The 23,872-nt window shown below is 53.0% G+C and overlaps 1 protein-coding gene across 1 annotated transcript; it reads right to left on the bottom strand.

Annotated features, from left to right (window-relative positions):
- Window positions 1-226: 226 nt before the first annotated feature.
- Window positions 227-23,061, bottom strand: MAP1A (microtubule associated protein 1A). The gene is made up of 7 exons (XM_056134089.1): window positions 22,785-23,061; window positions 21,361-21,462; window positions 10,919-11,001; window positions 10,524-10,664; window positions 2,326-10,309; window positions 1,962-2,182; window positions 227-1,786 (listed from the first exon to the last, which is right to left on the bottom strand). Exons 1-7 carry the CDS (start codon window positions 23,020-23,022, stop codon window positions 1,631-1,633), a joined length of 8,925 nt encoding a protein of 2,974 aa, XP_055990064.1. The 5' UTR covers window positions 23,023-23,061; the 3' UTR covers window positions 227-1,630.
- Window positions 23,062-23,872: the final 811 nt, after the last annotated feature.

The raw sequence follows: 23,872 nt of genomic DNA, 5'->3' as shown, positions 1-23,872 counted from the left end.
GTCCCCACCCTAGGCGCTCTCACCGATTTTCAGGTTTTGCTGGCTCCCTATGACCTTCTCTCCCTTCCAGCATCCTGTTTTCTGACTTCCTTGGGCTCTGCAACAGCTCCCAGCTATTAGAGACTTTGAGATAAATGACAATGCTGAGAGAAGCAGAGAGGGAGAAGCTGGCACCCACTACTAAGCAAGGTGTGGAGTCAGAAAAAGCCTAAGCAGAACTACAGGGTCTATAATGAACTTGATTTATTGTTAGAGTTGGACGCGGCTCTGTTACAGCAGCTGGGAACTATAGCAGGGAAGTGTGGGGAGGAGCAGAGCACAGCAGCACAGGGAAATTGGGGGTGAGGAAGAACACAGGGTGGGCTTATTTTGGTTTCCACAGTCATTTGGCAGAAAAGCCAAGCCCTGACAAGAGCAAGTGTCTGGATTTCTTGGTCCAGCAGTGATCTGGCAGGGCTGCTCATGGGCTTGCTTGGGGCGAGGTCCTCTTCTGGGGGTTATATTCAGCCTGTTTTCATCTCTTTTAGTAGGAGTTCAGCTGTGGCTCAGCTTTCTCTCCTGCTTTTCTTCCTCCCTCTCATTGTCCCCAAGTCCTCTGGCATGGCCTCCACCTCCAGATCCAAGAGTTTGGGGCTGGAAAGGCAGCCAGTGTTCCCATTTCAGCTGCAAGATGGCAGAGTGGAATGTTGGAGGAGTTACACATTGTCGGGGTGTCATGTTGGGATGTCAGGCAGTGGCTTAATTTTAACCCATTACACACCAGGCCACAGCGGATGACCACATGCAGAGAAGCCAAGCAGGGGGTGAGAAGAGGGCAGTAGAATTGAAATGGGTGGATGAAAACTTCAGAGGGTCAGGAGCGTGGAAGAGTTCTGGAAGAGTTCGGGAATTGGAGCTGGGCTCTCCTTGTCCCTTTGTATGCTGCTCAGCAGGCCTGGTCCGGGCACAGCCCTGTATGTGAATAGTATGAAGCAAGGGGTGGGAGGCTTAGCTCCTTTCTTCTCTCACCAGTCTGTTGATCAAAAGAGCTTCAAGTTTTGAAGTGAGACATTCAGATGCGTAGGGAAGCAGTGGGATGGTGTAGCAGCGCTGTACCCCTGGTCCCTGCCGGAACCCAGGCATTGTTGGATAAGGAGATGGGAGATGGAGGAAAGGACACAGCTCTGGGCACTTTGCTAGCAGTATCCTGCCCCCGGGTCACATAATATACTTTTAGAAATCCTTCCTTGGGATGCCAAATAAATAGGTTCAGATTAAGAGGCCCCTGGGGTTGGGGATCTGCTCTCCCTCTGTGCAGAAGGCTGCCCTCTGAGATCTGTCCTCACTGCCCATCCATTACCAGCATTTTGCAGTCCCAGGAGAGAGGGTTACCCCAGCCTCAGATAACCTCTTAGCTTAACTTTGTACCCTCTCCCTAATCTAACCATGCACTTTTGGTTATGAGACTCCTCTCAGGTATGGATGGGGTGGGGCAAAGATCAACCTCTCCCACTTAGCCCAGCCCAAGTCCCCAGCCCAAGTTCTCCTGCCCCACCCCCAGCTCCCATCTCTCTCGACCCCAAAGGACTCTGCAACAGCCATTCTCTAAGGGAGCGGGGGGAGTGGCGCCTGGGGATGGAGAGTGCTTCTCTCAGAACTCAATCTTGCAGGCGGGGAAGGACTCATCCTGCATGACCACGGTACTGCTGCTCGCCAGGACCAGGACGTTCAGTTGTTGCTGCTGCTCATGAGTCTGCTGGTACCACTCACGAGTCACTTCCGTGTCATGAGTAGGAATCAGAGTCACCTAGGAGATAGGACATGCCAGTGTGAAAGGGATAGGATTGGAAAGGAAGTGTGTGTGTGTGTATGGTGTGTGCCCAGGGGAAACAGGTATCATCTCGCAGCCCATAGAAAGGGCTCAGTCCTGGGAAAGAACTGTGGATCCCACTATTGCTTCTGTGATGCCCTTTACCACTCACCTGAAGATTCTCTCCCCACTGGGCCTTGCCCTCAAGCAGGGCATCCAGCACAGCCCGGCTTGGCTCACCATTGGCAGGGTCATTCCCACTGACCACATAGTAGGATGCACGCACTCGACGGAAGAAGTCGTGGTCAGCTGTCTTGCCACTGCAGTGATTTGGAATATAGGCGAGGTCCACATAAACAGGGAGGCCAGAGCCACCCTTGGAACCCAGGGCCACTGTGGAGACAAGCCAAGACTCATTGTAGAGGGAGAACAGACCATTTGGGGCCACCTTCTTCCTTTCCCTCCCACCCCTGGAGCCTCTGACCAACTATCCCCAGTCCAAACCCATAGTCTCTGACCTTCCAAGTTTTACTTACTTGGTCCTGCCTTGAGTCCATTAGCGAGGCCTTTGGACATTGGGCTGTGTCCATCCTTCTCCTCGGCCACAGTGACCTGGCTTGGAGTGCTGCGTGTTCGGGGTGTGACCCGGGATGCTCGATCTGTAGGTCCTTTACCAGGAGTGGGTGAGCGCTTTCCCCGAAGATCCAGACGCCGGGCAGGTGATGCTGGCTTGGCCCTGCCCAGGGGCCTGCGCCCTACTCTGCCCTGTGCCTTCTCCTTCTCCCGGATCCTCTCTACCCTTCCAGATTCTGAACTGAGCCCCTCGGGGTCAGCCATGCAAACATCAGGGCGAGGAGGGGCTGGGTGGGGGTCTGGCTGAGGGATAGGGGGTGGGTCATGGCCAGGCCTGGGATGGTGAGTTCCACTGACTCCCCCAGCTTTGTCTACAGGTAGGAAGTCCCCGTCTTCATCTGAGTCGAGGGCTGCCTCAGCCGTGATGGAGGGACACTCCTCAGTTTCTGGAGGAACGTCAGAATCAGACTGTGACGAGCCTGAGTCACTGGCTGATGTTGGGGGTGTCTCATCAGCCACAGGGCATGGTCCCCCTGTGACGCCAGGCCCCCCCACCCGGCGCCTTCCCCCTCTTTCTACCAACCGAGTTTCCTCAGTGGAGGGATCACTGTCCCCCAGGGACTGGAGCAGAGGCGGGTTCAGGAAGGATGGGGACAGCTCTCCACGGTGGGGCCTGGGCTCAGCAGCACATCCCTGGGGCCCAGCCTCCATGTCGGGGGAGATACTTCTGGGCCGGCCTTCAGAGGCACCTCCAGGGAACAATGGCTGCTCAGGGGACACCAGTGTCTCAGGCCGAGGGCTCCTCTCAGCTCCCTCAGGCCAGGCCCCACGATCCCAGGCAGGGCAGGCCTCAGCCTCTTCTTTCTCCACCTTGGCTGGGGGAGGACCTGGGAGGTTGAGGCTAGTTTCTGTTGGGCCATTGGTGGCACAATCCCCCGAGGGACTTTGGAAGGGGTTGGGCTTCTTGGTGGGTACGCCTGAGTACTCCAGGTGGGAGGGCATGGTGCCATCGTCCAAGTCTCCAGGCTGGCTTGGGGCCGGAGCTGGGGCCACGTCCAGCGATGCTAAGGGTGCTGGGCTCAGAGAAGTGAAGTCCCAGAGGCTGTGGGCAGTTGGTTCCATTCCTGGGATTGGCTCGCCAGACCTATGGCCTGCAGCCTCCAGGCCCGGAGGGAAGCGCTCAGCCACACTGGAAATAACAGGTGTGGTGGCCTCAGAGGAGGAGCCTTCAGACAGGGCTGGGGAGGCAGGTCTCGGCAGATTGGAGAGAAGGGGGGCCCCAGGAGAGCTGGGGGATGGGAGCTGGGGCAGCGAGGAGTCCAGGCTGGGGGCCTTGGTAACTTCTAAGTATTCGTCGTGCCGGGCTCTGGTGGGCGGCCCTGGGGCCAGAGCCAAAGCTCGATCACCAGAGAAGGCAAGGGAGCCGCAGGGGGCTGAGCGGGGTTCCGCAGGAGAGGGCAGCTGCGGGGGAGCCGGCTGCAGGGATGAAAAGCCAAAGGCCGAAGCAGGAAAATCCAGGCTGGGCCGGGCAGGACCCAGGTGGGAGTCCAAGGAAGGGCTCATCTGGGCCTCACTTGTGGGCCACAGTTTCGAGGGGCCTGCAGAGATGGGGTGAGGGGGACTTGGAGGCTGAGCCTCTTTCTCTGGCTGCTCCCGAGCCCCCTTCTCCAGCTCTGAGTCACTAGTACTGTCATCCCAGTGCTCTCGGCTTGACTCCTTAGGGGATGGGGTTCTCCTGTCTGGGCTACAGCTTAGCATATTACCATTCAGAGGGGGGCTCGGGCCTTTGCTCAGTGAGATGGGAGCCCGAGGGGGTACAGCAGGTGGGGAGAATCTGGGCAACCCGCTAGGGTCAGACTCGGGCTCCTGTCTGGGGGGTAGGGGAGGTCCCGCCAAGGCCGCGTAGCTGAAGGCAGGCGTGTCAGGTTGGAGGTTCTTGGGCGAGACAGGAGATGAAAGCTCCTTCTCTGCAGAGGTGTTCCGGCCAGCAGCCTCTTCCTTGGTTGAAATGTGGGGAGGCCAGTCTCCAGCTGCTCCAAGGGGTGGCTCCCGCGTGGGGCATGCAGGTCCCAACCCCGTGAGCATCATCTGCTCATAGATGTCTGCGTACTGAAAGCTGCGCTCGTCAGGGTATGGTGTGGGCTCTCTCTCCTCCGGCTCTACCTGCTCTGGCTCCTTGGCCATGTGGCTCTCGCTGGCCTCAGGGACCTTGGAGCTGTGGGGGCTGTGGTCTAGAGCCCCTGGCCTACCTTCTCCTTCCCTTTCTCCTTCAGCCTTGCGGTAGTCCTTCCCCAGCGGAGAGTATGGCCCACCTTCCAACTCAGCTGCCCCCTCCTGCATGGCTGCCACCACGCTGTCATACTCGGCTGTGCCCCAGGAGAAGGGTGCAGGAGTGTGTGGCTCAGGGGCAGGTGTGGGGGGAGTTGGAGCAGGGGAGAGGGGGGCGGGGGGCAGGGGCCTATCCTTGGGCACCCATGGTGGGATGTCAGCCAGCCAGGAGGGCGTGGCAGGCTCATTCCTCATGGGTGACATAGGCTTCGGCTCTGGGACAGGGCTATCCTGTCCTGGGGCTGGAGGAACCCTCTGCCCAACCATCTCAGGTGGGGAGGTAGGAGGAGAGATGATCTCAAAAGGGGAGCGAGTCAGCTTGTCTTCTTCCTCTGGTGGCAGCCCGACTGGTGACTCAGCAAGCCAGCGCTCTACTTCCAGACCCTTCTGTGGTGAGGCCTCCTGGAAACCCTTAAAGTCTGAGGCCCAGGGACTCTGGGGCATGTGCTCCAGGCGGGGCACTCCTTGTTCCTCCTCTGGCCCCTCATCAAGGAATGTGCTCTCCCTCTCCTCTGTGTATCGTGACCGGGCTCCCTGGCCATCCAGTTCGTGGGGGAACCAGACCTTCCGCTCACAGCTCAGTTCCCCCCAGTATTTGTCCTGTTCCAGGGCCACGTCCTCGCTGCCCTGCCAGTACCTGTCCTCCTGCTTAGAGGTGTCCTCCCAGGTGGGGACAGGCTCTTTGTGTTCTCCCACCGGCTCTCCTCGTGCCAGAGTGGTTTCCCTCCACTCGGGGGCCAGGTCCTGCTCCTGCCAGCATGTCTCTTCCTGTTCCTGGGTCTTGACCCCTAGCCCCGGACTCTCTTTCAGTCCCAGAGTTTGGGTTTTCTCCAGCAGAACATCTTCTTTCTCCTCCACAGCCTTGCCTTTTTCTGGAGATTTTCCCCCTAGGATGTCTTCCTTGGGTTTCACTGTTTGATCCTTCGGCTCCAGGGTTTTGCTCTTCTCTCCCAGAGCCTCAGCTTTCCCTTCAGCAGCTCTATTCTTTTCATCCATGGCTTCATCCTTCTGTCCCAAGGCCCAGTATTTTTGTCCTAAGTCCTGATCCTTCTTTTCTGGAGACTTGTCCTTTTCAGGGGCTTTGTCTATCTGTTCTACGGCCTTAGCCTCATATTCAGGTGCCTTGTCCTCTGGAACTTTGTCTTTAGGTTCAGAGTCTCTGACTATTTGTCCTAAGGCTTCATCTTTCTCTCTCAATACTCTGTCCTCCAGTTTCAGGGTCTTGTCTCTTTGTTCTGAGTCACTCTGTGTAGGTTCTAGGGCCGTGTCTCTTTGTTCTACATCTCTGCCTTTTTGTTCAGAAGCCTTTTCCTGCTGTTCCATGGATTTGCTCTTTTCTTCAAGACCTTTATCTTTCCAGTTGATTGTTGTATCCTTCTGCTCTGTGACACTATCCTCCTTCTCCAGAGTTTCATCCTTCTGCTGCTGGACTGCATTATTTGGTTCAGGTCCCTTGTCCTTCTGCTCCGGGAGCCTGGCTTTCACCTCTGGAACTTTGCTTTCCCACTCCGTGGCAAGGTCTTCCATTGCTGGGCTTGGCATAGACTCAGGGCTCTGAGTGAGGGAACTCTCAGGGGTCAGGATGTGCTCACCAGGGCTGGTGGTCACCCTGGCTGAGTGCTTCTCATCGCCTGACAGTTGAGAGTGAGAGAAGGAGCCAGCAGATAATTTTCTGTCAGGGCTCTCATCAGTGAGATCTGCCTGTGCAGAATATCCAGTGGTCTCATCTGTGGGGGGTGAGATTGTGGCTGCATGAAGTTCTAGAACAGACACAGGGGCGAGATGGTGAGAGGTGTCCTCAGGCTGCTTTAGCAACCCCTTTTCTTCCTTTCCCAGGCTCAGTTCCCCAAATTGGAGGGTGCCAAGGCTTTCTGGAGAGAGCTGTTTAGAAGAGATATCCAGAGAAGTCTCCTTGCTGGGACTTTCTTCTGAGAGAGAGAGGGACTGGGTGTCTTCTGGGGAAACCTGTGGCCAAAGGCCTTTATGTAGGTGCTGCTCTGGCAGGCCGCAGGGAGACCGGATGCTGGACTCCTGGTGGGCAGTGACTGGTGAGATCACACTGAGGACAGAGAGGGACTCTGCATCGTCAGGAGAGAGGCTTTGGTCAGGAAATTGGAGCATGTCATCTTTCTGAGGCTCTCCAGGTTCTTGGAGTGATGTTCTCAAATCTCTGGGAAGGGCTTCTGTTTCTCGAGATGGGACTGAGGGCTCTCCTACTTCCACAGTTTCAAAGACAATTGCTTTGTCCTGCTCTGGCAAGAGCTGGATGGTGCATCCTGGATATCCCTCATCAATGCTCATGGGGGCTTCCTGAGCCCGGGGGCTCCTGGGAAGAAGCACCTGTTCCTCTTTAGGTTTTTCCTCTGTGGCATCTTCCTTGCCTACACCTGGTGTGCGTTTAGTGTCTCCCCAGGGGCCTGCTTCCTCAAAGTCCTGGGGCTCAGATTTTTCTTCAACTGGAGATTGATGAAAGGGTGTGTGGGTAGCACTGGGTGGGCCAGATGGTGGCGGAGAAGCCATTTTCACTGTGCTGTCATCTGGGCTGAAGCAGCGCTCCTCCACTTCTCCAAGGACTCCTTCCCCGTGATGCGGGGTGTGCCCAGGGACACCAAACATCGGGGCCCCATACTGACTGTGCAGCTTCTCAGACATTGCTGCTTTTGCAGTTTCTTCCTCTTCCTTTACCACAGCTCTCCCTCCAGGTACCCCTTTCCCCATCGTCTCTCCCCTCTTCTCTGACTCTCCAGTCACAGAGAAATCCTCACAAGGTGGTGATTTGAAGCCTTTGTCTTCTTCCAGTGAGGATGTGGGTGAGATGGTACCAGCTGAGGGCACATAGTCCAGACCCTGAGTGGCTTCAGTGCGAGAGGAGGGGATACTTGTGACGGTGTCGAGCAGCAGGGAGCTCTTGCCTGTCTCCTCTGTCTGGGGAGCAGTGAGTGAAGCCACAGACTGGTCCTCAGCCACAGATGTTGCGAAGGAAGAAAGCTTGTCGCACTCAGTGATAGAGGTGGCTGAGGACACATGCTCCTCTTCTGCCAAAGGGGCGGCCACTATGTTAGGGGAGTAGGTAAGTTCAGTCTCAGCAGCACCACAGCTCTTGCTAGAGGTGGCAGGAATTGTGCTATCTGCGGGTTGGGTGGCCTCAAAGGCGCCAGGACCTTCAGGCCCAGGGAGGTCATAAGTGCTGGCAGGAAATCGAGGTGGAGCTGGGCGTTCCTCTGGCTCGTCATGGATCTCCTCATCTGAGATAGTCTGCTCAGTCTCTGAGTAACCAGGAATTGTTTCATCCTGGATGTAAGAGACATGCTCTGTGGCCCCTGCAGGTGTGGCCAGGCTGCTTAGGAAAGATGAGGTCTCCCTCTCAGGGGCCTTGCCATGGAGTCCCAGATCCCGGCCACCAAGACCCTCCCTGCCTCTTGGCATTACCTTCAAAGCTTCCTGCATATGCTTTTGGTAAAAATTTTCAGCCTTGGTCTCTTCCTCCTCATCTGAAGGGTGCAACTCTTCCATCTCCTCTACCTCAGCCTTCTCTATCACATCCTCCTTTACCTCAGGTTCACTTTCCTCTCGGACCTCTGTTTTCTCAGCTAGTCTGTGTGCTTCCTTCTGCTTCTCCTCCCAGCTGTCTTTCATTCCCTCAGTTTCAACCCCAGAATCTTGACCTTTCTCTCTGTCGCCTTGTTCCTCAGGGACAATCTTCTCCTTTATCACAGGTTCTTCTAGTTTCAGCCCTGGGACAGAGGGAGGTGTCCCGTTGATGGCTGTGCAGGGGGGAGTCTCCTCTTTACTGTCTGGTTTTTCTCCTAGTCCCGCGTCCCTCTGTTCAGCCAACAATGCTCTTTCCTCACGCTTCATCTCCTCAAAATCCTGTGTGAGATCCTCAGGTGAAGAAAGGACCAGCTCCCGGTGCCCACTGACCACCGGGAGTGGGACAGCCCCCTTCTGGGCTGGGGGTGTTCGGGGCTCAGAGGACGGCTCCTTCTCTCCACGGACAGCCCGATTCTTGTCCACCTTGACTCTCCCGGGAGTCTTGGCTTTGTAGAGGGTCTTACGTACTTCAGGAGTAAAAGGCTTTAGGTCTGGCTTGGAAATCTTCTTGACCTCAGCTTTGGTGTCTTTCCTCTTCTCCTCCTTCTTGGTATCCTTCTTCTCCTCCTTCCTCCCTTCATCCCTCTTGAGCTCCTTCCTCTCCTTCTTGATCTCTTTTTTCTCTTTGTCCTTTTTCTCTTCAAGTTTGGATATCTTTTCTTTCAGGTGCTTCTTCCCCACCTTGTCTTTGATCAGCTTTCGCTTCTCTGCCTTTAGCGCCTCACTTGACTCCATTCTAACCCTGTCAGACTTGGTCGACTTCTCTGGAGGCTTCTCATATGCCTCTTTTGCCTTCTTCTCTGTCTTGGCTAACTCCTTGGCCAGTTCTGAGCGAGCCTCCTTGACTCCTTCTTCAGCTACCTCATCCCGTTTGGCCAGCTTGCTCACAGCTGTCTTGGTAGTGGCCTTGAGGCTCTCTTTGCTGTCTGCCCGCTGTTTGATTTTGCTGGGTTTGAGGTTGGCAGGCACAGCCCCAGCAGCCAGGTCCTTTTGGGTGACCACAGGGTAGCGCAGGAAGTCCAGGTGCCGGAGTTTTTCCAGGCCCTCCAAGATCTTATTCTGGGGAGCATTTCCTGGAAAAAGCACACGCACAATCTTCTCGGTGGGGTTGGCTGGTAGCCAAACGATCAGAGCAGTGATGGATGTCAGGTAGGGCACAGAGATCTCAGCCTCCTTCCCATTAGCCAGCACAATACCTGTCTTAGCTTTACTATTGCCTGCCCACTTTTGCATCAGGAACTGCATCTCCTTGCTGTCCTTGACAGGGTTAAGAACATACATGTCCAATCGGCCCACACCCATCTTGTGGAAGAGAGTCAGGGGCTCAATGGTGTTGCTGACAACGCGGTACAGAGGCTCGGCCTGTATGCCCAGGCGGTTGAGGTGCTGCAGAGTGAGGCAGGCCTCCTCAATGCTGCGCTTGGCCTTCCGGGAGGCATCAGGCAGTCGAAGCTTATCGGGCACGTTGAAGAAGACAACTCCAAGCTCGGGGGAGATGAGGTTCTTCACCCAGTCACTGTAGCTGCTAGAGCCCTGGGACTGCTCCTCCTCTAGCTCGGCCACTTTGCGCTGCAAGAGTCCATTGATACCTGGAAGGTTGTCAGCCCCGATGTGTGTGAGCAGCACCGAGTCAATGCGGTCCAGGTGCCGCACCAGCTTCCAGAAGCAGGACTTGCGATCCGAGCCACCATCCACCAGGATGTTGAAACCATTGACAGCAAAAAGGGCAGAGTCCCCACGGCCTCCAGGGAAGATGTAGCAGCAAGGCTTGGAGAGCTTCAGGAAGCCCCCTGAAGTAGGGGGCTCTAGCAGGTCAAAAGGGGATGGCACATCCACAGTCTCAGAGACATACTCAGAGAACTCAGCCACACCATCCATGGTGGGCAGTGTGGGCTCAGGGTTTAGCCGCAGGTGCAGGGTCTCTTGGGAACTGGAGAGTCCCAGGTGGCTCCAGTCACCCTCCCCTAAGCAGGACACGGTGAGGAAGGCCTGGGTCCCAGGGTTTCTATTGCTGAGCAATTGGGCAAGCTAGAGGAACAGGAGATAAAGCTTGATCAGGCCATCAAGTCAGAGTCAATCTGCCAATCTCTACCTCTCTCTGAGGTAATCTCCCCTTCTACCAGGGCTCCCAGTGATCAAGCAATATGAGATCTTTGCTTCCTTGATCCCTCCCCACAGCTACCCCTTAATCTAGTCCTACCCCATAATCTCTTCTTCCCAGGCACTCAGACATTGAACTTACCTCAGGGTTGTGAAGGACCTGAGCAAAGTTTTGGAAGGAGTAGGTGCCGCTCTGTAAGATGAGATCTCCGCCGGGTTCTAAACTTTGCCCACTTAGAATCAGTAGTTTGTGAGCTGCTGGACTGCTAAGAAGATGGTGAACCTAGAATGGAAGAAGGGGAGGAGGTCACAGATGGAGTAAAGTTGGGGAAAGGCCTAAATTTCTTCAGAAAAAAGTTCGCCCTCCACTCAGAACTACCAGGACAAACACCACATTGAGATGCAAACTGTGAGGCAGCTGAGATAGCAGAGCGGCTGGCTTAATGCCAAGTTGCCAAGTCTAGGAATTCTTGACCTTAAAGCATAGCACTGGCAAGGGTAGATTACAGTACTTCATGTAGAGCTGACTGGCCTCACCTCGGAGCTGATGCTGTCCGCACTGGGGTTTACCAAGACGATGGTCTCTAGGGTCTCACTCTGGTGGGAAAGGGTCCTCTGGCCTGAAGGAAAGATGCAAGAATTTTTACACACATGCACGTGTGCACTAAAATGAGAATTATGTGGAACAGCAAAGAAGGTATTATCAGGAGATGGCTTAAGGAGTAATGAAGTTTGGCTGTGCAGATCCTGCTACTTTATTTATTCCTGGAAAAGGTTCAAAGACTGTTTCCTCCAGTCCTTTCTCAGCATTTCCTCCTTCCCTCTCCCATATTCCTTCCCTTCACTCACCCTCTGTTGCCCAATGTCCCCACCCCCTTGGACTAGAACACAGCCTCAGACAGTTGGGGTGACAAGAAGCCTTTGTCTCTCATGAGCACTAAGCTCCTGGTGCTGCCTGGGGAGGGAGCAGCAGCAGGCTAGGCGGAAGGGACAGAAGGGAGGGCTCCCGGGACCAGGATCCTCTCTCAGCTCTCTGCTCTGTCCCGGCTTTCATGCCAGCAGAATGGGAACCAAGAGATAGAGAAGGGCCCATCTGAGCATCTGGGGAGTGTCCTCGGACTCCCCATCCTCCTTTCCAATGTCCCCATCCATCCAGAAATCCCCTTCCAAAAACTCTTTTTCTTTTCTTTTCTTTTTTTTAATGGAAGGAGGCACACCCAGCATTGCTCAGGTCTTACTTCTGGCTCTGGGCTCTTGAATCACTCACTGGACTGTGGGGACCATAAGAGGTGCCAGGGATCGAACACAGCTTTGTGCAAAGCAAATTCCTTACCCACTGTGTGCCGGCCCCAGCTCTGTGTCATTTTAACCCTTAGGGTTTTATAATTCAGAAAGTAAAGAGACAACCACTGTGTACTCTCTGGATTCTCAGAGTTCAAGCCCGTACTCACAAGCGTGCACAATTATATTGTCCCCCAAACCCTTCCCCACTCCCTCTCCACTTCACCTCCACATCCATCCTCAGAGTCCCCCAAAAGTGAGTAACCCATGTGGGATACCCCACCCCAAGTGATCAGTTTCTCTTCTCATACTCATTCCTCTCCTACAGACCTGCTACTGTGGAAATGGGAATTCAAGGGCCACAAACAAGAAATAAATAGGGAAGCAGGGATTCACAGCATTTCCCAGGCCTCAAATTCCCCTTCTACTTCCGTGCGTGCTCCAGACTGTGGTGGAACAGCTAGGAGTGCAACAAGGGAAGGAGACAGAGACAGCCTGCAGGTGAGACAGAAGACACCTGGCAGCAGGCTGCTATTCCTGCTTCAGCCTTCTCAGCTGGCACAGCATCAGCTGTCTGTTACTGTTACTGGTCAGGAAAGGCTAATGAATGGTCAGGGGAGTGGGCAGCTGGAGGTAAAGGTAAAGGTAGGGGGTCGGGTGCTCAAGATGCTCCAAGAGTCTCTTCTGTAACCCTGTGATCCTTCTCTTAATTTTTTCTAAGCATACACTAGAGGGTCCTGGGGGCCACTGTCAGGAGAGAGAGAAAGAGAGAGAGAGAGAGAGAGAGAGAGAAGAAAGATTGAGATTGCAAGGGAAATGACCCATGAATGAGGCTGAGACTCAACCCTGTGGCGACAGAAGGGTCCACTAGGAGTCCTGTGAGACTGAAGGGAAGCTCTGAGGTCTGTTCTGAGAGTGAGAGTCAGCTCAGAATCAGGCAGGGGCAGAGAAGTGATACCACGCAAGAATCCGGGAGCAGCCTGAGCAGCTCCCATTTAGAGAGCTACATTTTAATTCCTGCCCTACAGCACCCTCCAACACACGTCTCACACTTGAGGAAGGTCAGAAAGAAAAAGAACCACATATCCGGGGTACGGACGGACTTGCTCTCCCCCCCTCCCTCCCCCAGGACTCCTTTCCTTGCCAATCGCAGCTGATCACCTTCTCCTCTCCAGATCCGTCCTCAGTACAAGGGCACAAGACCCGACCGCTGCCCGTGTGCTCGCCAGGTCTGACTTGCAACCAACTCGTCCGTGACCAGTTCGTAACCCCTGCTGTTCGGGCCTGGGAGAACGCCCTTCACATTCCCTCCGGCTCTCCCGCCGTCCCCCGGCCCGCCCGGCCCGCTCGGCAGTGCTCTGCGCGGCGGGCGCGGGGCGCGCGGGCCGGGCGGTGGGAGGCAGGTGTCTCCGCAGCGCGGCGCGGGCGGGGCGCGGGCAGCTGCAGTTTGCCGCAGTGAGTGTGCGAGTGCGTGCGAGTGTGCGCGCTGAGCGCCGCGCCGGCCCCGCCCCCACCCCCCACCCCAGCATGACAAGTCATTTTCTTGGCGGCCCTGCAGGGGGGTGGGGTGGGGGTGCCGGCAGGGGGGAGAAACGGGCTCGCCGGTTCGAGTCCCCATCTTGGGCCGCGGAGAAGAGACGCGGTGGGGGTGGGGCCGAGGCCCGGACCATGTGGGTTGACAGCGCTGGGAATGCGAGGCAGCTGCGGCCGAGCGAGCGCGCTCCATCTCCGGAGGGGGCCGGAGGGGGTGGGTGCTGAGCCTCGGTCTCAGGCGCGTCGCAGGGAACGGGGGTGCGGGGAGCCCTCTGCAAACAGGCTGGTGGCTGGGGCGGGGGTGCCACATCCTAAGGACCGTTTCTTTGCTTCTGCATCGTATCCCCCACCTTCCCTTACTGAGAGGAGGTTTTAAAAAAAGCCGAAACCTCCCTGTCCGGCGTCCCCACGAGCAGCTGAGCCGACCAGCAGCTGACACCACAGACCCTCCCTTTGGGCCTGGCCCCATCGCCTCGTCATTCACCCAAAACCAAAGACACAGCCCGCAAACCCCTCCAGCTCCCCAGGCTGAGGGGTAGAGCCAGTGACCCCGCCGCATGCGGCTGCCGGAGACCGACATCTCCCACAAAGCCCAGCCTGCCCAGCCCAGCCCTGGCGGAGAGGTGACTGTCCCAGTCCCTCCCGGCCTCTGCCCGGTTCTGGTTCCGGCCTGGCCCCACGGCCAGTAACGTTCGTCTTCTCTCACCATCCCCAACCAGCCAGCCCTCTAGGCGAGTTCCAGACACAACAGATTAGGTACCAACTCCCTCCCCGTGACCCCATCCCACCTCCGCATCACCGCGTCCTCGGTCCCCCCTGCCAAGCCCAGCGAGTCGGTTCAGTTCTTACCCTGGGGTGCCGTGCGGAGCCCTCATGGAGGCTGCAGCTCCGGCCTCAGCCGGCAGCTTCGGGGAAGAGTCTGCCGCACTAGGGGTGGGAGTGGGGGGGGGGGGCGCTTGCTGGATGGGGAGGGCGGCGCCAGGGCGGGGAAGAGGGGCTGGTCCATGACGAGGCACTGGAAACTTAACTGTTTCTTTGCCTTCATAATGTCAGTGCTTTAGTGCGTCTGCTTAGTTCAGGGGGAGCTGAGGCACTGTCTAGCAACCCAACCAGAGTGGTCTCCAGTGGCCCCAAAAGCCCTTGTGTCCTCACCCCACCCCCAAGTCTGCTTGAAATACTCTTTCAGCATCACTCAAAGACTAAAGTCTCATGCTAAGGGTACATTACCGGAATATGGAAGGGAGGGCAGCCTGGGCCCTCCCCCCTTCTCTCTGGAACCATCTGCTCTCTCTCCCTTCGGACCCTGGGAATGACCTTCAGTCCCTGGAGAAGCTGGAGACAAAGAGGTTGGAGGCCTGAAAGAGGAAGGAGTCTGAAGGGACTGAGAGGAAGGCTGGGGACTGGCATGCTCTGAGCTAAGCTGGCTTTTGAGGCAGAGCCACAGAAATGGGGGTTGGGGGTGGGCAGGAATAAGTCTCTTTAGGTTAGAGGTGGTTTGAACTAATGGAGTGGATACATGGTTCCTAGCTATTTGGGGTGGGGCACAGGGACCCTGGGAGCCATGTGCAATTCTGTGCCAAAGCAGCATTGACCACAGAGGCACCTTGACTGGGTCTGAGCAGGCAATCTGGGCAGAGGTAGGGCGGCTTCCTGCTTTTTAGTGACAGAAGGGACTGAAGAACGATCAGCTGAACCCCAGCTTTTCACCAGACTTTCCCACTATAGGGCAATTACTCAATATTACAATGCTCTCATCGGTTTAAGCTGGGGCTGGAGCAATAGCACAGTGGTAAGGCGTTTGCCTTGCACGGTGCCGACCCGGATTCGATTCCCAGCATCCCATATGGTCCCCTGAGCACTGCCAGGAGTAATTCCTGAGTGCAAAGCCAGGAGTAACTCTTGTGCATCACCAGGTGTAACTCAAAAAGCTAAAAAAAAACAAAAAACTATAGGGGCCAGAGCAAGAGTGCAGCAGTCAGGTCACTTGCCTTGCATGCCACCAACACAGGTTTGATCCCCAGAGTCTCATATGTTTCTCCTGAACCTGTCAGTAGTGACCCTTGGGTGTAAAGCCAGGAGTCAGTCTAAAGCACTGCTGGGTGGGGATGGGGGGGAACACCCCAACTATATAATACATATTGGGGGCAGTGAAAGGAAAATATTTTTTTAAATAAGAATATATATATCAAGGGTCCAGAGCGATAGTACAGTGGGTAGGGCATTTACCTTGACAAGGCGAACCTAGGTTTGATCCCTAGCACCCCATATGGTTCCCCTGAACCCTGCCAGGAATGATCCCTGAGCTCAGAGCTAGGAGAAAGTCCTGAGCATTGCCAGGTGTGGTCAAAAAACCTTTTTAAAACAATGTATATATAACAAAATGATTCTACTGCATTGGGTCCTATTCTCTTCTAGTCTCTGGCCTCATCTATGTCTTTAAAGTCTTTGTCTTACACTATCTCGATCCTCCTAACATCCACTCTTAGATGTTTAGTGCTAGGCTCAAAGCGGGTAAAATCAGGAGAGCTCCAGCAGAGATCCTCCAATGTTCTGGCTCTCACAGAGTCCTGCCCTCCCTTCCTCCCTTCCATCAAACCTTCCCAGTTCCGGCTAACTCAAGCAGACATCCACCCACTCGAACCCCAGCACCAACTCCACCCTTGCCCCAGGCTGCCAAAAGCTGCTTTTGAAGGTCAGAGAAGCCAAAATAGTCTCTGCTCTCAGCATCCTCCATCCCCCAATCACTGCAGCCAGCGAGAGGAGGAGCTGAGTCACCAGCCAGGGGAGGGAGAGGAGGGGCCAGCAGAGGGGGGAGGAATCCTTGCTCAGATCAGGGATGCAAAGCAGCAACATGGCAACAGCCCGGCATTGGGCGAGAGGAGACCATCTGCAGAGATACATATCCAAACTAGACTGAGTTTGGAGCATCACAAACGGGAAACACCTCCCTCCTGCAGTTTCATAGTTCTTATTTCCTCCCAATTCAAAGCTATCTCCTCTCCACAATCTGGGGAGGCTGTCTGGAGTGTGCTAAACTGGCTTAATGACAATATAACATTTCCCAGCCCAGTGCAGAAGGAACCCTACCACCCACAGTAGCAACCACCAGGGTCCAGACACAAAGTTTCAACTCATATGGAGTTTCCTTCAGCCTCAGCCTCTGAGAAGCTGCTCACCACAACTAGTCCTTCACCTTCCTATTACTAGGCTCTGCTAGAAAGGCTTGAGTTTGGAGAATTCAGAAGTCTTAGATTTGAGATCTGCCTTTATTATTTTACTAATCCTCGTATAGTTTGCTTCCTGGACTATTATAGCACCATTTTCCAACAATGCTGTGAAAATTGTCATAAAAGATGAAAAGGCTGGGGACCTAACAGGTAAGTACAGTTGCTTTAAATGCAGCTAATCAAAGTTCAATCCCCTGTACCCAACCAAGCACTAACCCCCGAAGAAATGATTCCTTAATGCAGAGCCGAAAGTAAGTTCTGAGCTCTGCAGGGTGTGGCACTTCCCAACCTGCCCCCCCCCCCCCCAAAGGATGAAAAGATGCTTCATTCTTAAAATTCTGAATCTGCAGTGCACAAATGTTACTGAAAGTCTGTTTCCCATTTGAGGAAGACTTATGAGAGATCATCTAGGTGACAAGAGAAATCTGAAATCAGAATCTCAGACCAGACCATGTAAACCCAAAACTAGAGATTCCAACAGTAAGAAATTTGGACTGTGAAGTTACTCTATTAATTCAGGATGACTTTCATTTGTTTGTTTGTTTGTTTGTAGGTCACACCCAGGGATGCTTAGGGGTTACTCCTGGCTTTGTACTCAGGAATCACTCCTGGCAATGCTGGGGGTTCAGTGGGGGGACAAGGATTGAATCCAGGTCAGCCACATGCAAGGCAAGCCCCCTACCCACTATACTAATTCTCCAGCCCCCGATGACTTTCATCTTTATCAAAGTCACAGGACTACCTCTTTCGGAGCCCATCAATGATAATGGAGAGTAAGACAAGAAGGCTTCGAACTGGTCCTTCAGCCTGTGATTTTTAGTTTTAGAATATAAATTATGAACTACAAATTGTGAAGCCTCTTCTTTTCCTATAGGAATCCAGTAGTAGAAGAATCTGAATGCTATCTAAAGTTAGCTTCCATTAATTTTTCTAATTGTTTCTAAGTTTGTTCTGTTTTTATTTTATGAGCAAAAGACTAGGTTTGTTTTTTATTTTAGAACACGCAGAAGCTGTAGTTTTTTCACGGGGGTCAAAATGGAAGCCTTCAACACACTATTGGTGACCGTCTGGTGCAATATTCACCTTGGAAAATCCTTTCTTGATTTTACCACTAGAAGGAGCTGAGCTACTGACTCTTCTTCATAGGGTCCCCTAATTTTGTGATTGCATGTGTTGGTGTTGAGGGGGCAGTTTCTAGAAATAATTACACTCTCCCCGTCAGTGTAGGATTATACAACCTACGTTTTGCCCCTGATTTCAGTAGTTTGGACCAGGACTTGAGACAGAGAAGAATGGTGGTCCTTTGGGGGGGTAGGATGGGACCCAGGGAGGATTAGGACAGGAGGTACAAAATTTTCCCCTTCCTTGAGGCCGCCCTGCAGCCTGGTTCCCTTTGCCTCTCCAATAATGTGAGGCTGAAGGGAGGGGCAGTGTCTGCAGCTGCTCAAGGCTGTCCGTTGTTTGTGGGGACAGCTGAAAGAGGAGCCAGCAGGGGTGGGGCTGCGGCTGTCCTGAGTCATGTGGGTTTTTCCAGGAAATTCTTCACTATTCTCCAGGGATAGAGACAGGTCACCATGACAATGTCCAAATCTAAAATAATCAGTATGCTTAAGTATCGTAGAAGTCCCTTCAGGATATCCTGGCAAAACTACTTGATTGAAAAGATATAGTAGGTATTTATATATGTGCTTTTTCCTGAGATGTGCCTGAGAGGAACTATGCATCTCCCAAAAATTGTCTTCCCAAAGGGTCAAAAACATAGTACAGTGGGTAAGTAGCTTCCCTTGCATATGGCCAATTCAGACTTGATCTCCAGTATCACACGTAGTTCCTGAGCACTGTCAGGTGGGATCCCTGGGCAGAGAAACAGGACTAAATTCTGATCACTGGTGGGTATAACCCTAAAGCCAGAAAAATAAAAACAACGGAATATTGGGACTGGATGGTACAGTGGTCAGGAAGCTTGCCTTGCATGCAAGTTTGATCCCCCACACCTTCAAGCCTCACTAGGAGTGATCCCTGAGTGAAAAACCAGGAGTAAACCCTGAGCACTGCTGGGTGTGACCCAAAAAGCAAAGCCTTCCCAAGCATTTCTGCAAAGGGTTCCTCAGTAATTTGGTTAACTGTTTATTATTTCATTTGTATAAATGAGGGATGTCCTGAAGGGGCTTCTAAGGTACTTACGCATATTGATTTTTTTTTTTTTTTAGATTTGGACATTGTCATGATGATCTGTCTCTATCCCTGGGGTAAAGGTAAAGGCCCTCCCGTTGATCGTCGATTTGCTCGAGCGGGCCCAGTAACGTCTCCATTGGAGACTTTGTTGTTACTGTGTCTGGCATATCGAATACTCTCGGTAGCTTGCCGGGCTCTCCGAGAGGGGCGGAGGAATCGAACTCGGGTCGGCCATGTTGGCCGCTTGTAAGGCGAACACCCTACCCACTGTGCTATCGCTCCAGCCCTGGGGTAGAGGGTGGATATTATACCGAGCAGTGCTCAGGGGTTACTCCTGTTTCTGTGCTCAAGAGTAACCCCTGATGTAACTCTGATAGTGCTCAGGGGATCATATGTGGTGCTTGGGGCTGAACTAGGAATGGCCACATGCAAGGCAAACACCTTCACATCTACACTCACTCTCCAGCCCAGTTCAGTTTATTCTTACATCATTCTGGAAAGTACCTCTCTCTATAGCCTCCATGGCCGAAAGGACAAGCTTCGTAAACTCAGTGTGATTTTTTTTTTTTTTGGTAGTGGCCGGGGGTTCAAACACTATAGGGTTTAAATCCTATTCTGTTACTCAGGGGTTGGTCCTGGTATTTGAGGACCATGTGGTGCCAGGATTCCAAGCTGGGTTGCCTACATACAAAGCATGTCTTCTAGCCCTTTGAGCTATCACCATATTCTCAATTTGAATTATTAGCATCAGCAAATAATCCTTAAATTCAGTCACTAACTTCATCATCTCTTCCCTTTATCTAGCCTTGTATCAAAGTTCCTAGGAAAATAATAAGTGGTAAAACGATTATCAATCAACTGTGCTCATGGAGGGAGTCGTGACATTAAAGATTCTGAACAGAAAGCAGTTTTAAACAGTGAATGGATAGTTTTACAGGAAGCCAGCATTAGGGGGATGCCAGCTTTACATTTTTAAAATGCTGCACATAACCCTAGGATAATGCAGTATTAGTGGATAACAGTCATACTAGCCTGTTTTCGCGTCTTTCCCAGAGCATTTCTAGAGGAGTCAATGATCAGGAAAGTGACCAAAGATCTCACAGCAGGAGAAGAAGGAAAAGAAGGGGAGTGACTACCATACTGTATAACTGAAATTTTTTTATATAATATTCAAAATCACTGACTTGATGGCAGTGACAATGAATTTGGATTGACTATTTTGGGGGGTGCTCCCTAAGTGGTGCTCAGGAGGCAAAGGGAACTGAGCTTGGGGACCACTCCCTGTAATATTCAGCCAGCGGGTTGGATAGTTCAATGCTCAGGCCCAGTCACATGATCGTGTTTGGGCCCTAAAGTGCTGAGGATCACCAAGGGCAACCCCAAGAGAGCTCTGGGACAGCCAAGGTTATACCAAGGATGCAGGACAGGGGAGGACATCCAGGGCTCTACCCAGCTCAGGGATGGGAAAATGAGTTGCTGGGGTTTAAACCTGAGTCTCTGCACATTCAAGTCACGTACTAAGACTGCTAAGCTCTCTCCCAGCGCGAGTTGGATAGATAACATGTTCCATAACATGCTGCATGGATTGGTGCATCAGCATATGAGCAGATACCCAAAAGTTTCACAGTAATGAGATATAGGACTTTCTGCAGCTTCTCTATAGACGTTATGGAATGACTGCTCCTAAAATGCTTTACTCAACCTTCTAGCCCTTTCTCCCACCTAGAATAGAACTGTACACTGTGAGTGATAGTACAAAGGGTAGGGCACTTGCCTTGCACACACCCAACCCAGTTTGATCTCCACACCACATAAGGTCTCTGAGCCCCACTAAGAGTGATCCTGAGTGCAGAGCTAGGAGAAAGCCCTGAGAACTCCTGGGTGTGGCAAAACAAAACCAAAAACAAACCCAGCAACCTGTGGGCTTTGATCTCAGAGTCAAACCTCCAAGACAAGAACAGAGACTATTTACTGTAGCAAAAACAGTAACTAGTTATTGTTACTATTTAGGCTCTAGAATTGATTCTCATCAGCCTTTGATATAGGATTCTGCATGGCAGTAGAGATCTGTTGACTGCACCAAAGGAGAACTTGAAATCCTGAAACTAGAGGCTAGGCAGGGTTACCCAAGGGAAAGTACTACATGAGGGAAGTCTGGCAAGGTGAATGGAGGATTCAGAGTCCTCTGTAAAATAAGGCTGGGCTATCCAGAACGGGAAACACACACACACACACACACACACACACACACACACACAATTTTTGCATAAAAGCTCAGGAGAAGTACCTCTTTCCCTAAGTGTGTATCAACAGCTATCCTTAAAACACTCTCTTCTCAGGTAGAAATTACAGTCTCCAGACTCCCTCGTACATATTATTATCTCCTTATAAAATCTAAGAGGTATGTAGATTGTTGAGGAGCTTTGCAACTTTCTCCTCTGGAATCCTTCTCTTTTCCCTAGACTCAAACTTCCCACAAGTCTAGGTCTGCCAGGGGGCACTGGAACTTTGACCTTCTGTGACTAATCCTCACCCAAAAGACTGAGATAAAGGCCAGAGAGATAGCACAGGTAGGGCACTTGCCTTGTTCGAGGCAGACCTAGTTGATCAGCAGCATCCTGTATGGTTTCCCCAAGTCCCACCAAAAGTGGGACATGAGCACAGAACTACAAGCACCTGAGCACCACAAGCACCTGAGCACCACAGCACTAAAACCTGTGACCCCAAAACAAAACAAATAGGACAAGTGACAATTGTTCTAACCTTTAACCTCTGTGGAGAAGTGAGCTAGGTGCCTGGTAATGAAGAGTCTCAATTCTTGGTTCAAGTCAAAGGATGATAAGTCAATGTTCCAGGAGAGAATTCCTGTGAGAGAAAAAGAAAGAAGGCTCTAGATAAGGTGATGGTGAGGTAGATTTCAGAGAGCATAATAGGCTCACAGAAGGGACAAAGAACAGAGGGGATAAGAATGGCTGCCATAATCAACTCCACTAATGTCTTTTTAAATGGTAGCTAGAGGAAGTGGAATGATAGCAAGGCACATTTAAGGTGCTCTTGCCTTGCACATGACTGACTTGGATTCTGTCCCCAGCACTACATATGATCCCCTGAGCCCACATAGGAATAATCCCCAAGCACAGAACCATGAGTGAACCCTAAGCATAGTCAGATGTGCCCCAATAAATTAATAAAAAGGTAGCTAGCTAATTCCTATAGTTATCTCCTGTATTTTCTCTTGGGTTTTGATGGAGCCAGAAAGAGAAAAGGCTAATCTTAGTAATTTATGAGTTTCTCTGTAAGAATTTTCTTATAATTTCCCATAATTGTGGTGGCTGGAAAGATAGTATAGAGGTAAGGTGCTCGCTTTGCACGCGGTCAACCCAGTTTCAGTTTCTGACACTGCATGTAATCCTTGAGTATCACCAAGAGTGATCTCTAAGCACAGAGCCAGGAGTAAGCTTTTAGCAAGACTTTGTGTTTCCTCTCCCAAAAAACCTTGCTCAATTTTGATAGAAGTGACATCAGAAACCCATTTCCAGGTACTGGGGCTTCCTATGTGATCTTCCAGTTTAGTAGGATTCTAGACTCTCCTGTCGCCCCCTCCTTGCCTCCACCCCTTGCAGCTAGCTGAGTTGCACCTTGGCTCCGCAGCATTGCGACACTGGCGGGCAACTGGGGAGGAAGGTGGAGACCAAGGTGCTTGTGGCCAGGAAGGTCACTTGCTCAGATTAGTTGCTGGTGCTGGAAGATGAGAGACTTATCATAGCGTTTAGAAAACACTTTGTGACTGTTGGGGACCTTAAAGAAGAAACTAAGTAGAAACAAGAAGTTTGCAGTGGATGATGAGGGCTTTCAGACATGTGGCCCGAGACACTGCAGGAGTGGGTCGTGCCAGAGGGGCTCTAGGGGCTGCATGCACAGAGATACTTCCACCTGGGAGAATACAGAACTCCTGGTTGTGAGGGAAGGTTGGAGAAGCAAGATATTAGGTACGCAGGAGGATGCGGATACATGACAGAGAAGATGCTGGTGTTAGGGGCTAGTGATTCAGATGAACTGGGCACGCAGATCTCAGGTAACGCACACTAAGGGATGGAGGAGGCAGACATAGGCTTAGGAGGTGGATGCAGATGCCGGAGAAGCGCGGGGTGAAGGATGTCCGAAGCACAACAAGGACAGAGGCTCACCTTGTTCAAGGTGGGCTCGCACGGCCCTCAGTTGACTTTCTGTACCGATATCACCGATCACGATAAGCAAAGAATGTTTCCGCAGGTCCCAGCGAGCCGCCGCCACCGCGGCTCCCGCATCGCAAGGCGGCTCCGCGGGGTTCTGAGCCTGCGGAGAGCTAAGGCTTCCGAGCCTGAGCCCGGGACTTGTCTCCATGGCAACGCCGCGAGGCCACCCGGGCGCAGCCTCGGTCTCCATGGAAACTCCGTCGAGGTGCTAGGCCGGCGGCGTTCGCTGCAGGGAGAGTGCGCGCGGTTCTTAAAGGCCGGCGGCTGGCGCCGCTCATTGGCTGCTGCTTGTCAGGGGGCGGAGTCCTGGAGCCGCAGCGGCGCACGCTCGAGCTCTGCGGCTTCCCGCGGCTCGGGGTGTGGGCTGCGACCCGCGTTCCTCGCGCGTTCTCCTGAGGGCGCTCTCGCTCTGACTGGAGCGGACGTGGGGGCTCTAAGGGACTGCTTCGGCGCCCCGAAGAAGCTTCTAGCTAGAACGTTTGCCTGGCGACTGCTCTCTGACAATTCCGCAGCCCCGCCGGAACTGTGGGGAGCCATCTTGTCCCTCTCGGGCTCCGAGTTTTTCTCTCGTCTCCGTCTGTGTCGGTGGTTGCCTGTGTTATCTAGCTATCGTCTGGCGCTTTTTCTCTTTCTCCCTCCCCACCGCTGCCCGTCAGAATCCTTGGCTCCGTCCTCGGCGTCCCCGCCCTCTCTGCCCTTGCTCCTGGGGGTGCTCGGGAAGGCTGCGCAGTGTGGAGGGACGAAACGACCTTCCGGCCCTGAGTTCTGAGATTAGAGGCTGGCGCCTCTCCATCTCCGCTGGGTGCAGTGAGCTCAGACTGCAGCAAGGGGGATTTGGGTAAAACCCAGGACAAACCTTCCCCGACAGGTAACATGACACAGCGAAGTAGGGACTTTGCTGTAATTCCCTCCAGGGGGTTCTCAAACCTGATAGAGCATGTTTACACCCAAGAAGAGATTGATTCTTCCAAAACCAAAGAACCAGACGATTGCAAGAGGACTGAGTAGGCTGGCGGTGTCTTATAACTGACTGAAACAAC

The sequence above is a fragment of the Sorex fumeus genome, unplaced genomic scaffold (assembly GCF_029834395.1).
Source record: "Sorex fumeus unplaced genomic scaffold, SorFum_2.1 ptg000098l, whole genome shotgun sequence".
In the NCBI taxonomy this organism is placed as follows: Eukaryota; Metazoa; Chordata; class Mammalia; order Eulipotyphla; family Soricidae; genus Sorex; species Sorex fumeus.
This window is presented reverse-complemented; position numbering and strand designations above follow the sequence as displayed.

Excerpts from the sequence above, each read along its gene's own strand:
- MAP1A (XM_056134089.1), bottom strand. The coding sequence starts at position 23,022 with ATGGAGACCGAGGCTGCGCCCGGGTGGCCTCGCGGCGTTGCCATGGAG. Across the intron at positions 11,002-21,360 it reads CTTCTCCACAGAGGTTAAAG|GCCAGAGGACCCTTTCCCAC; the intron begins GTTAGAACAATT and ends TCTTTCCTTCAG. Across the intron at positions 2,183-2,325 it reads TGGACTCAAGGCAGGACCAA|TGGCCCTGGGTTCCAAGGGT; the intron begins GTAAGTAAAACT and ends TTGTCTCCACAG.